Below are 13860 nucleotides of genomic sequence, written 5' to 3'. Positions count from 1 at the left end.
CAGTTTGGTGTTAGACCAGTTTAGTGATCCTCAAAACATGTAAACACTGGCTTTGGAAAGTTTCCGTGTATAATTCTCAGTCATCTGTGTCATGTCTCCTGGATGTTGCAGCGTCTTAGGATTGGTTAATGTTTCAAACCACTTGGTTATTTAATTTTCCAGCAAAAAGTTAAATCTAAACTATTGTAAGCATTCAGTTAAGATTACTCTGTTAAATTGTTCTTGTCTTTATTTGTCTCCAAGCAGTGTTCTCCCTTCCACTGTCAGTTGGGTGTCCTTCATTGGTGGGGGGATGAAATTGCCTGACTGCATAGTGATAGTCTTTACAGCTACTTTATATAATATTATCTTTCAGTGTCAATGAGATAAACTTGCAGTTTATTGCCTTGGTATCATCTTATTAACCTCCATATCAAGCCTTATGTAACAAAATTTTCAATTTTCTTCACAGACATCTAGCAGTCTGTGCAATTCTATAAATGTAAACTTTGTTTACAGGCCACATCTGTGCATTAAAGTGAAGCATTTGTTCCAGTGATGGCAGAAGCAAAGCAACTTGTGCATATTGCGAAACCCCCTTCCACTTGTGTTTATCAGGAAACATTCTGGACAGCCTCCAGAGTCCCACCCCCGGTTCTTTTCACTTCTTCCACTGCTGCAAGAAATTAATATATGATTCCTCAGGTCTTAATCAAAATTTTGTTTTACATTCATTAAAAAAATACTATTTGATCCCTTTTTCTTGTTAATGATATAAAGTACATTAACAAGTCAAGCAAAAAGTTTTTTTTCTGCACACACATTTGTTTCCTCAAAATTTTAAGTTGTTGCAAAACATTTTTCATGCTCTGTTTCCCCTTAACTGGAGGATTTCATGCACTGTGACTTTTTTAACCAGAGAAAAGTGTTGATATCAGCAGACAGAGGGAACTGAACTTTGTCCTCCATATACAGAGGAAAAACAACAGCCTGAGTATAAAAGGGGGGAGCAAAGGAGGAGGAGGCATGTTTTTGTTCGAAGACTTGCAGAGAAAGCACAGCACAGCAGAGGCAAAGCACTATTTTAAACAAAGGGTAAGTGGCCGATTCCTCCAAAAAAACAACTTCTGGCTTGAGTTAACGTTGATCTTTATGCTGCATGAACATAAGGAATGTGTTTCACATTGCAAAGGTTTTGCTAAGTGTACATAATTTAGTTTTTTAGCTCTTGTAATTTTGCACTGACATAACTTTCAGACGATCATGTACGAAGAAAAGAAGTGAAAACTTGACATTCGAGTTAGAATTTTTTTCTCCTTGTTTCAATTCAAACATAATGTATAAACATATAGGTAAAGTCAAACTTTGAGGAAATCTTTCAATGCTTTTAAATGTTTTAATGCAATTGAAGTGGGATCAATTCAAGGGGAAAAAATGTTATCCACATTAGTTTTGACTTCATATGCATTCATCTAGCTTTTTTCTGCTGAGTTTGACTAAATTGTTTCTTCTCATTTTGTTTTTCACTTCTTCCTTACTTTCACCCCTCCTACCTCTGTGCTTTCAGACTGGAGCAGGGAGGAGGCGCCAGAGGGATGTGGGTGCGCCTGAGCCTGCTCCTCACTCTCTGCCTGCTCCATGGGGGCGGTGCAGAGAGTGAGGGCGGCGGGCCTGGCTGTCAGCCCCCATCGACCTGGATGATCGGGGAGGTGGAACCAATGAAGGGCACAGCAGGCCAAGTAACAGTGGTGGCCCTGTTAAAAGCCAGCTGACTGTTCTGCTTGGTGCAGGCCTCCAGGTATGGGTCAGCCCCAGTTTGTTTTGCTCTAATTTTTTTCACCTTTAGTTAAAAAAAATACCAAAGTAAGCAGCGAAGCACAACTCAGGTTGAAAGATCTCAAAACGCAACATGTGCACAGATCTAAAGTAACTCAAGACCAGATAAGAAACAAAGTCATTGAGATCTGTCAGTCTGGAAAGGCTTACAAATCCACTTTTAAGATGAAAACATCAGGAGAACACCCCGGACGCTGTTTGGCCGGGTGTACAAGCAGCCAGTTCAGTAGGTTATTATGGCTGCTGCAAAAGTAAGTCGCAGATATAAACTATTTAATACACTTCTAACAGTAAGACTGCAAATCCTATCAAACAGAGATAGATGATTCCATGCAATTATTTGAAGACATGTTCATTTAGTGTTCGAACGCACAATTATGGATAAAAGGGGTTCAATGTAGTTCTGAAATAAAATAAAATAAAAACCTAAAGAGATAAAATTACACCCCTCTGAAAAAAAAAAATTGTCCTTTGTCCAAGAAGTGAATATTCAAGTGAATGAATATTCACACCCAACTTTCTTACGTTCTTAATAAACAGTGCTTTCTAATATAAATCAACTCTACCTTCTGTTGTGCATTTTCAACACAGAATTGATGGTCTGCGCCAGAAATTGGAGACTCAGGGCCTGAGAGACGTGGTTTACATGGTCATCAACCACCAGGGGGAGCAAGCCCAGCGGCTCCACTCCCTGCTGGCTGAGAGGCTGTCAGATAAGATCTCACTGTACAAACAGAGTGAACAACAACCTGATGTTTGGCAGGCCCTGAATGGAAAGAAAGATGACTTCATCATCTATGACAGGTTTGTTATGTGCTTTAAATGTATTTTACAGAGTGGAGGAGTTTGGAGTTAAACACTATCCCTTGTCTCACAATGTTTTTTTTTATCTCTGTAACCTTAGGTGCGGCCGTCTTACCCACCATATTTCCCTTCCTTATTCTGTTATTGGACATGGCCATATTGAGAGTGCAATCAAAGAAGCCTACTGCAATCGCAAGTGTGGCGCCTGCTCACATGAGGTAAAAGAGGTGAAATGACTTCACTGTAACATGTTTGTGAGTACTGGAAATGAAAAATACAACCCTTTTTGCATTCTCTGACTTTTTTTTCAGACTGCTGAGACTCCAGAGGAATGCAGAGCAACACCAAATGCACAGCCTGATGCAGATACACCTGCAGCTGTAGGAGACAACACAGAACCTGACCACAGTCGCCATCATGGTCATGGCCATCATGGTCAGCATGGTCATCATGGTCATCACCATAGGCACCACGGTCATCATCATGGTCATCACCATGGCGATGGCTTTGCCTCTGACTTGGATCCAAGGCAGCAGGGGGTTAGGCAGGATCATGGTCAGCATGGCTTTGACTCACCGCAGTTACAGCAAGCAGTGGACACAGAGCAGTTATTACAGGAGGCTGTAGCAGCCCCTGTTAGGCCATGAGTGGCAGAAAAGAGAAGTTGAAAGTCACAGTTCATCTGACAGGGAACAGCAGGCTCCGAAAATGAAACTGCTCCCAAAGCCATCTGATGCTGACACTGACGCAGGATGTTTGGCGAGGCGGGAAGCGAACAGTCGCTCGGGCTCTGACACTGTGAAGGGGGGCTCCCGGCCTCCTGACAGTGACAGGGCCTCACGAGCGAGGCAGCCGCCAATGTCAGGGAGACCTGACAGTGACGCATGCCTCCTGCTGAATGACAGCAGCCTCAGCCAAACCAATGAGCCTGACCCTCTGGCGTTGGAAGCTGAGCATGAGAGCAGCTGTAAGCTGGAACTGATGTCAGCTATCAATGCCAAGGCCAAGTGCTCTTAATACCAACAAGTATTTTCCTGGGAGAGGGGAAAGGTCAATCCTTGATATAAACGCTGGAAATTCAAATTTTTGGATTTCACATTTGATGAAAGTATGATGTTCCAACTGACTTGCCTTGTTTTATCATGGATTGCCTCCCCCTTTCTCTCAGGTAGTCAGTGGGATATTATGTCCATAAACTGACTCCTTCATGTTGTTCTCACCTTCCGTTATGAAACCAGATGCATAAACTATGATCTAGTGGCGTCTGTCTGATGTTTGGCAGGTGAGAGAGAAGGAGGTAGTTTAAGAACATTATAAACCCTTTACATTTCAGAGAAGAAAACATCTGCAAGTAGAAAAAAATTGTAATTGTAATTTAGAGATTACAAGAAAACAAAACAACATTGTGGAGTTGTTTTAGCAGAAAGCACAAGTTAATGTCTGGTAAAAAAAAAAAAAAGCTACAAAGCACTCTTATTGTTTAGATTTTTGTTATTGCTCACTTCCGAAAAGATAACAGTTACTGTCATGAATTTCTTTTTGTTTTGTTCTCACTAATAACATTCATGGGCTATAACATATTTTAGATATTTCAGACTAACATTTGTGCAAGATATCTTAAAAAAATAACTATTGTTTGGATGGAAAGGGATAACTAGAGAGAACTGATGTGCTTAATGACGGTTTCTGTGGGAAGATAACAGTCACCAGGAAATCCTGATGCTAGCACAGCTAGTTGCATTGTGTTGGAAAGTTTAATAAAGATGGTCAATTTACTTTGGAGATTTGTGTTTATGTTCTTGATAAAGAATAAGATAAAAAATATTGTCAAGAGCAGGATCTTGACAATATTAAAGAATATGTAAAAAAAAAAGCATTGCATTTATTTAGGGGTATCAAGGAAAGGGGGACCAATTATGAATGCATTTCAGATTCAAAATACATAGAATTTCAAGGGATGTGAATACTTTAACAGAGCACTGAATGCATTTTTTAAGTTTGAGATTTTGAGCTGTTCTGCTCTGCAATAACAACAGATTGACTGCAGCACTATAGTCTCCACCATTTTACCTCCTTTTCTATTCACTGATGTAATAATTTAGTTTTATCAAGAATATATTTGAGATATGTGTGTAAAAGAAATGATGCCATTCCCCAAATTTATCAGCAGATGGCATCGAGCATCTGCTCAGACTTAAAACCACCGTGTTCGTTCTGTTTACTGACCTGATCTTACCACAGTTGTTATATGCCACACACACAAATACTGTTTAAACAGAGCCTCATTTCAGGTCATTACCCAAAGTGACTCATTTTATTTCATTTGGGTCACCTCAGTCTTGCACAAACATGTCACATCAAAATTTATGTGGAAAAAAACACTTTCACGGTAGTTGCAGTGGTGTCGGATGTGACACCACTGCATTTCAGAAAACTGCTACAGGTTTATGGACACAAATCTGTATCATGTAAAGTTGCAGCTTTACATGTTTGTTTTTGATCAACTTAATTGCTGAACATTAGTGAAACCTCTTGAAGAATTTGAGAACTCAGTCAGAAAACCGTCTTCCTGGAATAGCAATTTAGATTAAACATTTTTGTAAATTTAAAAAAATATGAAGTAAAACCATTATAATGCCACATAGGATGAGCATTTTAAGCAAATTTGTTCCATGCAATCACTTAAGCATTGAGATCTATCTGTAAGAGCAGTACCCTGTGTTCAGTGTTATGTAGCTGGACTGCCTATTGGCCTGTATGTCTAAAAAGGTCAACAAGCAACCGGAGGTAATAAATGAGGCAGAGCTTGTGTGGGCGTAATTGGACTGAAGATCCAGGACAGAGGAACGGTGACTTATGGGCAATTACCTGCAATGTCCTGAGACAAAGAGCTGTGAGTGGCCACCTCTCTGATTCAATCAATCCCACACGGAGAAGCGCAGTACACAGCTTCTGTCTTAATTGTCCAATATGCTTTCCCCTCGGAAACCGGGGAAAGCAACCGGTTTTTCCCGCTTAGTTACCCCATCAGAAACAGCGGACAGAGAATCACATACTTGTGAGCTAATTCACATAGAAGGTCCTCTGTATGGCTTGTAAATGTCCAAACATCCACCATTCAGTCATCGTACGCATGCAATACATTCTTCAGGCACAATCTACATCGACTGGACTAGATTTGAACTCCAAAAGGGCATATTTGCATGAAGAACCCTTTTCTGAAACTGTGTGTGAATCTTAGTGCATGCTGCTTGTGTCCTTTTATGAAAGTAACAGTACATAATTTGAAGAGTCCTAAATTGATTGTCAATAAAGATATGTACTACAATTTGTCATTAGATTGACTGAGACTTAAAAGTGCCTTAAATGGCCCTTGTACCTTGGCAGTGTTTAAGCCTGCGTCATGACTGAGGTCTTTGACACACCGGGGCTTGTCATTCATGGAAATAAAAAGAACTGAGACAAGTATAAAAATGACATTCAGTTATATTCAGTAAAGGCTTGGTATTTATGAAGCAGCCATTTTTGTAAATATTTCTTACATTGTTTACACTGTTTTTGGAGTTGGCTTTAATCTCGTTTTACATGTGTACAGTGACAACAACAAATTAAATAAAAATTCAAGATTATGTCAAATTTGATCTTGCATTACAGAGATTAATCAACTTCCCCATTGGCAGCAAAGGATCAGTGAGGACTACACTCTAGAATGGACTATTTTTGAAACATTCTGCAAGTTGCTTTGGATCCAGTTTATGCAGCACCCACTGCAAATTTCATGAATATATGTTTGGAGGAAATTTTTTTTGTCTCCTCTGTTAGGAATTGGTGCAAAGTCAGCAACAAAACTTTTAATCAATATTGCCAACAAAACCTTTAATCAATGTTGCCTTCAAATATGTTTAAATCATTTTTTTAAGAGGCCGAGTTAAAATTTTTTGTTTAAAAGTGAGCTCACAAAATGTCACCTTTAAACTTAGGCTACCCTAAGACACGGGTCTGTATGTTCAAGCTTTTGATCACTGAATCAGCAGTAACCTTCAGAATATACAATGAAGACGTTAAGTCAGCCGAAAACACATATAAATGTTTTCAGCTGAAAACATTTATAAAAAGGACCAATTTTTAAAATTCCACATAAAACTGATCGATTGAATGGAAGCTTTGGGGACACTAAGCTTCCACTGTGGAGCCATTTTAATGTACTACTGCCCCAGAGAAGTGTGGAGAGTCTTTTGGGGACTAATGCAAAAGGCAATTGAATTAGGACAATAAGTAGAAGAGTCAATAAATTAAAAAAACAATTGCACTTTCAAAGGCAATACAATAAGATAAGAATTCAAAGTAGCAAAGAAAAGTGTGTTTATTTAAGATAACCCCCCATAACATTTTAAAGGTTGCAAAAAATGAACAAGATGCTGTTATATTTATTTTATTGAGAACTTATTGATCACACATACAACATCAAAAAGAGAACAAAACAGACAAATCCTCAAGGATCAATACATTTCTTGGCCCTAGGGAAAGCAGCAGTTTTTACACAAGAACATTGGCTCTCGGATGCAAAAAGAAAAAAAAGAACTCGGATGTAAAAAAAAAAAAAGACAAAAAAGGGAGTTAATAAAGCCAGTATCGACCGGTTTATCAACTTAGACTACATTATTATTTTAATTTGCTGTTTGTTTCCAGTTTGCTGGGGGGGTGAATGACATGGCAGAGGGCCTACAGGAAGAAAGACAGAGAGGAGCCATGGAACATTGCAAAAACTAAAGAAAACATTATTTACTCAAATCAGTACTTGGCTTGAAGTAAATCCTCAAGACGAGTGGAGAATTAAGTACTTTCCTTAACAAACTGAACTGCACAGGGTATGGTGCTGATAGCTTCAAAAACATTAACTGACAACCAAAAATTCCAGCAAAATTACTTCCAGGCTCGAGAGAGTGACAAAAGTCAGCCTTCAACGCAAAGCTGCAGGCCAAACATGCATCATTCCAAAACAATTCACCCTTGTCATAAAGTTCTTTGTGGTCATGAAAAACTGAAATCACACAGCGACACAAACAAGAACAAGAAGTTAAAAAGATGAATATATCACACAACATATGTTTAATATGACTTTATAAATGTTCTGATTTAATCGTCTATAAACTCTATATGAAACATTAAATACTCCATTACAGTACAACAATCTAGTAATCTGTTAGTGTGAAATAAGTTTTTTTTATAAACATAAACTGTATGACAAAATCAAAGCTTATTTATTCCTCAAAGTTTGATTTTTGTGCTGACCAGAAAACATAATGCTATTCTGTAGTAACATAGAAATCACACACTTGATTTGGCAAAAAATACAAAATCTGAATACTATTTCTAAATATCACATATATGCTTTATGTGTACAAAGTGCGTCCTCTAAAGTGTCCTTGACATTTATAACCTTCAAATAACAAACTACCAATTCTGCCACTGTGAAATGAGCGATATGGCAAAAAAGAACAATATATACTTAAGGTAGTAAACATCTGCACAGTTGGCTTGAAGAATAAAAAGCACCTCCTAATTTCTTCATCTTGCCAATGGTATTACAAACACTGCTTAAAACTTTTCCTCAGTTTTATGATTGCATTGTGTATTCCAGTTACACATTCACAGTTTTACCTAAAAAAAGAAGTCCTTCAATCTCTGTTCTTGCTACGTGAACATAATGAGAGCCTTCTGTGAACACTGGACACTGTGACAGACAAGATGCCTAAACAAAACCTGCACTTTACTATCACAAAACACTGATTACTGCTCTTTCTTGACATGAACTCAGCCATGAAAAAACTGAGTAAAAGAGAAATACATGCACCAAGCAGCATCACCGTGTAAAAGTATCATCCTCGACATAAACCTTTATATTTGCACAGCACTAGCAAATACATTAAGACATTTTGCGACAGCACAAATTTTGCTGGTATCATCCGCGTAATGGCAGGAGCAGCAGAGAACTGAGTATTTCTGAAAGAGAAATGGCATATAGTCATCAAATTCACATTTTAAACCTCTCTTTGTAGATCCGATTGATACAAAAAAAAAACTACATTGATCCATATATTCAGAATATTTACATTCAGAAAGGCAAGAAAGCAGCATAAATCACAGACTGGTTGTGTTTTTTTTTTTTTGTTTTTTTTTTTTTTGCACTGTTAGGAAAGTTTTGTTCCAGGTGCAGGTTAATAAATTTGGAAGTCATTAAAAATTTATATTTTTACTATAATTTAGTTCAAATGTGTTTGTCATTTTGAGGCTATCAGTCCTGATGTTTTTTTGTCTTGGCACAAAGCAATGTTGATCGGTTAGCCACTAAAATAAGATGCAGATGTTACATTAGTGCTCATATTATGTTTGCGATGAACGTGTTGAATCATCAAGTCAGGACTTGGAATGAAACATAAGAGGCATCTGATTTCTTTTCAAGAATCCCATTAGGAGTAGAACAGAGGCTGATATAGCCTTTATTGTGGGGGAATTACTACTTTCAACATTATTTGTGAAAACAAATAGAAGATCCTGTATTAGGCAGAATATTCTTTATAAACACAGTCTTAAATATTTTATCTACAAAAAGCCTGAAGCTAAGCAAACAAGATTCCAATTTGTTGAGTGTTGCTTTTTATAAATGCTAAGCTCAAAATATGCTAAGTATTTTGAATTTGAAAATTGTAATAAATTGTCAAATAATTTTCAGCATACAAAATGAAAATCTTTTTTTCTTAAATGGAAACATTAAGCACAGTATCTTATTATAATAGGGAATGTTCTTTTATGTTCTGTGCTAACATACACATGCATGCATGTTTTGTGTCGATTTTTAACTGTTTCTTGTCACAGAGAACATATAAACCAATTCATCTATACATAGCAAACAGAGGTACCTTTTGTTAACTGATATGCAGAAATCTAAACCACATTAGTATTGTACCATAGCAATTAAACAAACCATAATACTACAATAGGCATAATTTGTTACATAGTGAATGTGGCAGATAAGTATTGTGCAAGCTCGTAACATCTTTAGTACATTTTCACAGTCAACTTATTCCAGTTGCTGTCTCTGAAATGACAATGTAGAACAAAGTTCGTCTTCAGAAAACTTAAAATGCAACAATTTCATAACATGTATGTCCTCTTTTGTTAAATGAACCAAAACAATGTACTGTCAAGCAACTTTGGCCTGCTGCTGGTTCTGTGACACATGTTGAACCACCTTTTGCCTTCAATTAGGGCAGAAAACTGCCCAATGAAAACCAGGATATCAAATAATATTTGAATATTGTTAGGTTACCACAAAATAATATTTCAGGTTGAAGTCAAGCAGCACCCTACTGCCATGCTACCACACTCCTATTCAGCCACTTTGCTACTGCTGTCGGAATCAAATCTAAACGACATTTGATAACAAACATCCTAATTCAGGAATACAGGAGAGGCTTCTGCACCACCATCATCAGATTCAAACTTGCTGTGGATGAGGAAAATACTTTGTATTAAAGCAGATAACTTTCATCAGCTTATCTGCATCATCATTATCATATTATCTACAGGTCCCATAAAATAGCAGAGTGCGCTATTTTGTCCCACATTCTAACTGATTTGCACTACTCTTTAGCTGGGACACCTACAAAAAAAATAATAAAAAGAATTATATTGTTATATGGTACAAGACTGTGCACGTTTTTCTTCACATCTCAGCAATAGTTACACAGGACATTTGAGGCATGGAGTAAACAGCTAAGGTACTCTCAAGCTCTATCCACTAATGGGATGTTACTCTCATGCTATTGCCCTGGTGCAGTGTGAAGAGGGACTCTGCCTGGGCAAAAGGTTGGTTTCCACATGTAAGGAAAATCTGAGTAAATAAACCCTTACTGTCTACAGTCAGTGACTAAAGTTTTGTGTTGATGTGAAGCTATTGTTTAACTGCATACTTTTTTGTTAAAAGTAACTTTGACAGTGAAACAAGTCCAACAAAATCTATTCAAATTAATCTTGGAATTATTAAGTCAAGTATTTTAGTTTCCCTTTCATGTAATGCATTCCTGATCAAAAACCTAGTGACCCTTAAGAAACTTAGTGGTCACCCTAACTTTGGTTTAATTGTTGACATTTGGTGTAGCTAAAACCAATGACTATAAAAGATAAAACTTTTATTTTCTTAAAGAAACAAAGACAGAGATTCAAATCTGCATCGCTTTGTTCAAACTTTTCGTGTTTTGTATAAAAATATATCTGTTGTGAAGTACTATCAGTATAACATGGTGAAATAGGAAACTTTGGAATATAGTAAATGTGATAGGCATTAAACCTCAAAAAGACAAGTACTGTCAAAGCCAAATTACTGTGTAGTTAGAACATGACTACTGCCTCTTTCTCTTCTCATCCTCACTGATATTCTGACTTCACATTCAATATTAAGACTATAAGGCAATCTAAGGCAATTTTTCACACATACTGTATATATGGATATTTTTCCACTTACTACAATCATGCATTGATGCAAACTTTGCATTTGCTTGTGATGTTTTTGTGATGTTATTAACCTCAGTGAGTTTCAGCCAAAAATTCAGCAATTAAGTGGGGACTAATAAAAGAGTAGTTTTTAGTGCATCTCAATAAATTACTATATTGTTAAGAAGTTAATTTGTTTCAGCAATTCAATTTAAGTGTAACTCATATATTATGTACATTTATTACACACAGAGACATATATATTGCATTTGTTTCTCATGTTCTGATTAAAAGCAATGACAAGCCAAAGTTTAGGTTGCAAAGAAATGATTACATCAGGCTAATAAATTATGAAATTATAGAATACTAACATTTTCAGGGAAACCAGATTTTTGACTTGTAGTAGCTATAAGACATAATCATCAAAATTGACAGAAACAAATGCTTGATCAATATTCTGTCAAATCAAACTTTTCCATTTTTTACATTTACTTCTTAATTAGAATTGCTGAAAAAAACCCATTTTCTATTAGATTTTAATTTGTTGAGATGTACCTGCATATCTCTCCTTGCATATCTCTCCTTGGTAATAAGTGTGTGGTTAATTCACACACTTATTCATCCAGTGTCCTGCAGGTTTTTAAGATTTTTTTGGTTGTTACCAGGAATCAGGTAGGGTAACTTCATACTGACATCCTGTCCAATAAGCCTGTACCTGTAGTTAAGGTCTGATGGTCCTGTCCACTCATGGTGTGAGATTCCCCAGCAGGTCTGGGGTGACGTACCCTACGGGCATTGGGACTTTGAGAGGATGCTGTGGCTGGCACAAAGAGGGAGATTGGCTGGGAGGCGGGTTAAGGAGCAGACTGCGATGCGTGTCCAACTCCTGCACTACTGTGTAGTCTGCAACAGGAATAAAGAGCTGAGGCTGGGAAGGCTCGGGGAGAATGTACGGGGACTCGTTGGTGTCTCCCGTGGCTGCAGGTTTGGTCTCCATTGGCTGAGGCTGTATGGTTTGGTACCCTGCCCCAGGCACCGAAGTGCTGGGAGGAGTGCTGGTCTGCTGGATGTTGTTCTCGGTGGTGTCGCCGCTTCCCTCTGGAACCACTACAAACAGCTGAAACTGGGGCTCATTTCTCTTCTGCTCCTTGATGCCCTCAACATCTTCATTTTGCTTTCCTACTTTCTGTGTTTCCCTCTCTGAACTTGAGGTGTTCTCCTGGATTTTGGGTTGTTGCCCAGGGGACAGCACAACCCCACCAGATGCCATGACATTGCTGACCTGGGCATATAAGTCTGTGTTGATCCAAGTCTGTGGTCCCCCGATTTGAGTTTGGATGAGGGGCTTTTCACCTGTCTCTGAAGCTGGGGCATCCAGGCAGGTTTCGTTGTCCTCAGGTTGACCCGGCAGCAGGGATGCCATGAGCCTCTGAGTGTCATGTTCCGGCAGGTCTGTGTCGTAACAGCTGGCCCGGCCTGAGTCATCGTCAGGGTGGCTAAATGAGAAACCCGAGGTGAAAACAATGAGGGAATAATTTCAAATCTGTGATACCAGTTAGCATGAAAATAATCCATTCATCTGAAAACTTTTAAATTACCTAATGGTGCTGAAACCCTCTGGATTCCTGTGTGGGAGACCAAGGAGCCTCTGAGTGTCTGAATTACAGTTGCCTTCCTTATCTCCACCTTGTGCATCCTCCTCATCCACCTCAATGAACTCCACCCATGGCTCTTCTTGGTAGAAATCTGCTGCATAGGCTGGCAGGCCATCCGCACCCCCACTATTCAGGATAAAATTCAACTCCTCCAGTTTCCCCGTCTACAAAAGATATAAAATATTGACAAAAGCTGTTAAAGCTGCAGTATATAACATTTTTACTTGATATTTATCCTGCAAAGACATAATGATAATTTTACCAAATGTGCAGAAAAGATATGTTTTAGAAAATGTAAATGCTCGAGCTTTGAGAGCAATCTTTTTCACTTTAGAAATTATAGCCGACATATAGGCTCAGTGTTGCATATCATTCATTTTATTCCCATGTAGTTTTTCTCTTGTTCGAAGGTGGAATCTGTGGAATATCATGATATACCACATCATGGTATATCATTTATTTCAAAACTTATCCTATTTTCCGACTTTGACTTTCTTTGTATTTATGCATGAGTAAATTTGTATCAAAGTAACAACAAAGAGAAAATTATGCAGCACTTTAAATACAGTGATCCATCTATCCATCCATCCATGTTGGAAAAAGGAAAACAGACTTAAACTGAAAGAGTAAAAAAAGGAAAACACAAGAAAACATGCAATACCTTTAACAATTCTGAATCAATGCCTTTGATTTTGGGTACAGGAACAGGTGGCAAGAGAATCATCATTATTCTGAAATAACAGAAGAATGTGACAAAGTTAATAATGTTGACAGGAGCATTTTATAACAAGGGTGACTTTTTTTATTTGGATTGGTGAGTGCAGTTCATGATTTATACCTACAGGAAAACTTTTTAATAAAAACATCTTAATATTGCTCATAAAGTATTCTTGAACACTTCTAAGGTGAAAGCAGAAGTAGAGAAGGTTCTTACCTTTGCTGCTGAGAAATGATTATCATCATGATGATAATCAGGACCCCCACAACCCCAAAAATGAGAACCAAAGTGAATGGGACAGTAAAATCTGAAAACAAAATGCAGCATAATTTCTGATTAAATTCCTTATACTTTATTTTTGTGAATTTAGTAACT

The 13860-nt window shown here is 37.8% G+C and overlaps 2 protein-coding genes across 5 annotated transcripts in view; one reads left to right on the top strand and one right to left on the bottom strand.

The window, feature by feature from the left end:
* Positions 1-972: 972 nt before the first annotated feature.
* selenop (selenoprotein P) lies at positions 973-4394 on the top strand. Its single transcript, XM_055039682.1, has 5 exons — positions 973-1074; positions 1547-1777; positions 2407-2619; positions 2720-2837; positions 2931-4394. Exons 2-5 carry the CDS (start codon positions 1575-1577, stop codon positions 3543-3545), a joined length of 1149 nt encoding a protein of 382 aa, XP_054895657.1. The 5' UTR covers positions 973-1074; positions 1547-1574; the 3' UTR covers positions 3546-4394.
* A 2641-nt stretch (positions 4395-7035) lies between these two features.
* The window catches only part of ghra (growth hormone receptor a), a 29760-nt gene continuing 22935 nt past the window's right edge, over positions 7036-13860 (bottom strand). The window contains exons 7-11 of one of the 4 annotated variants that reach the window (XR_008606555.1): positions 13702-13792; positions 13429-13498; positions 12711-12931; positions 11668-12608; positions 7036-8622 (exon numbers count right to left, since the gene is read on the bottom strand). Coding sequence is in view for 3 of the 4 variants with exons in the window: in XM_055039264.1 (XP_054895239.1) it covers positions 11858-12608; positions 12711-12931; positions 13429-13498; positions 13702-13792 (1133 nt within the window). In the remaining variant the exon portion in view is untranslated. Of the gene's footprint in view, positions 12609-12710; positions 12932-13428; positions 13499-13701; positions 13793-13860 lie in introns of all 4 variants that reach the window. The other 3 variants (XM_055039264.1, XM_055039263.1, XM_055039262.1) reach the window with 3 other exon arrangements.

Source organism: Poeciliopsis prolifica, unplaced genomic scaffold (genome assembly GCF_027474105.1).
Source record: "Poeciliopsis prolifica strain line A6 unplaced genomic scaffold, Auburn_PproV2 SCAFFOLD014, whole genome shotgun sequence".
Taxonomy (NCBI): Eukaryota; Metazoa; Chordata; class Actinopteri; order Cyprinodontiformes; family Poeciliidae; genus Poeciliopsis; species Poeciliopsis prolifica.
Note: the sequence above shows the minus strand (reverse complement) of the source record. Positions and strands in the feature narration are given on the sequence as shown.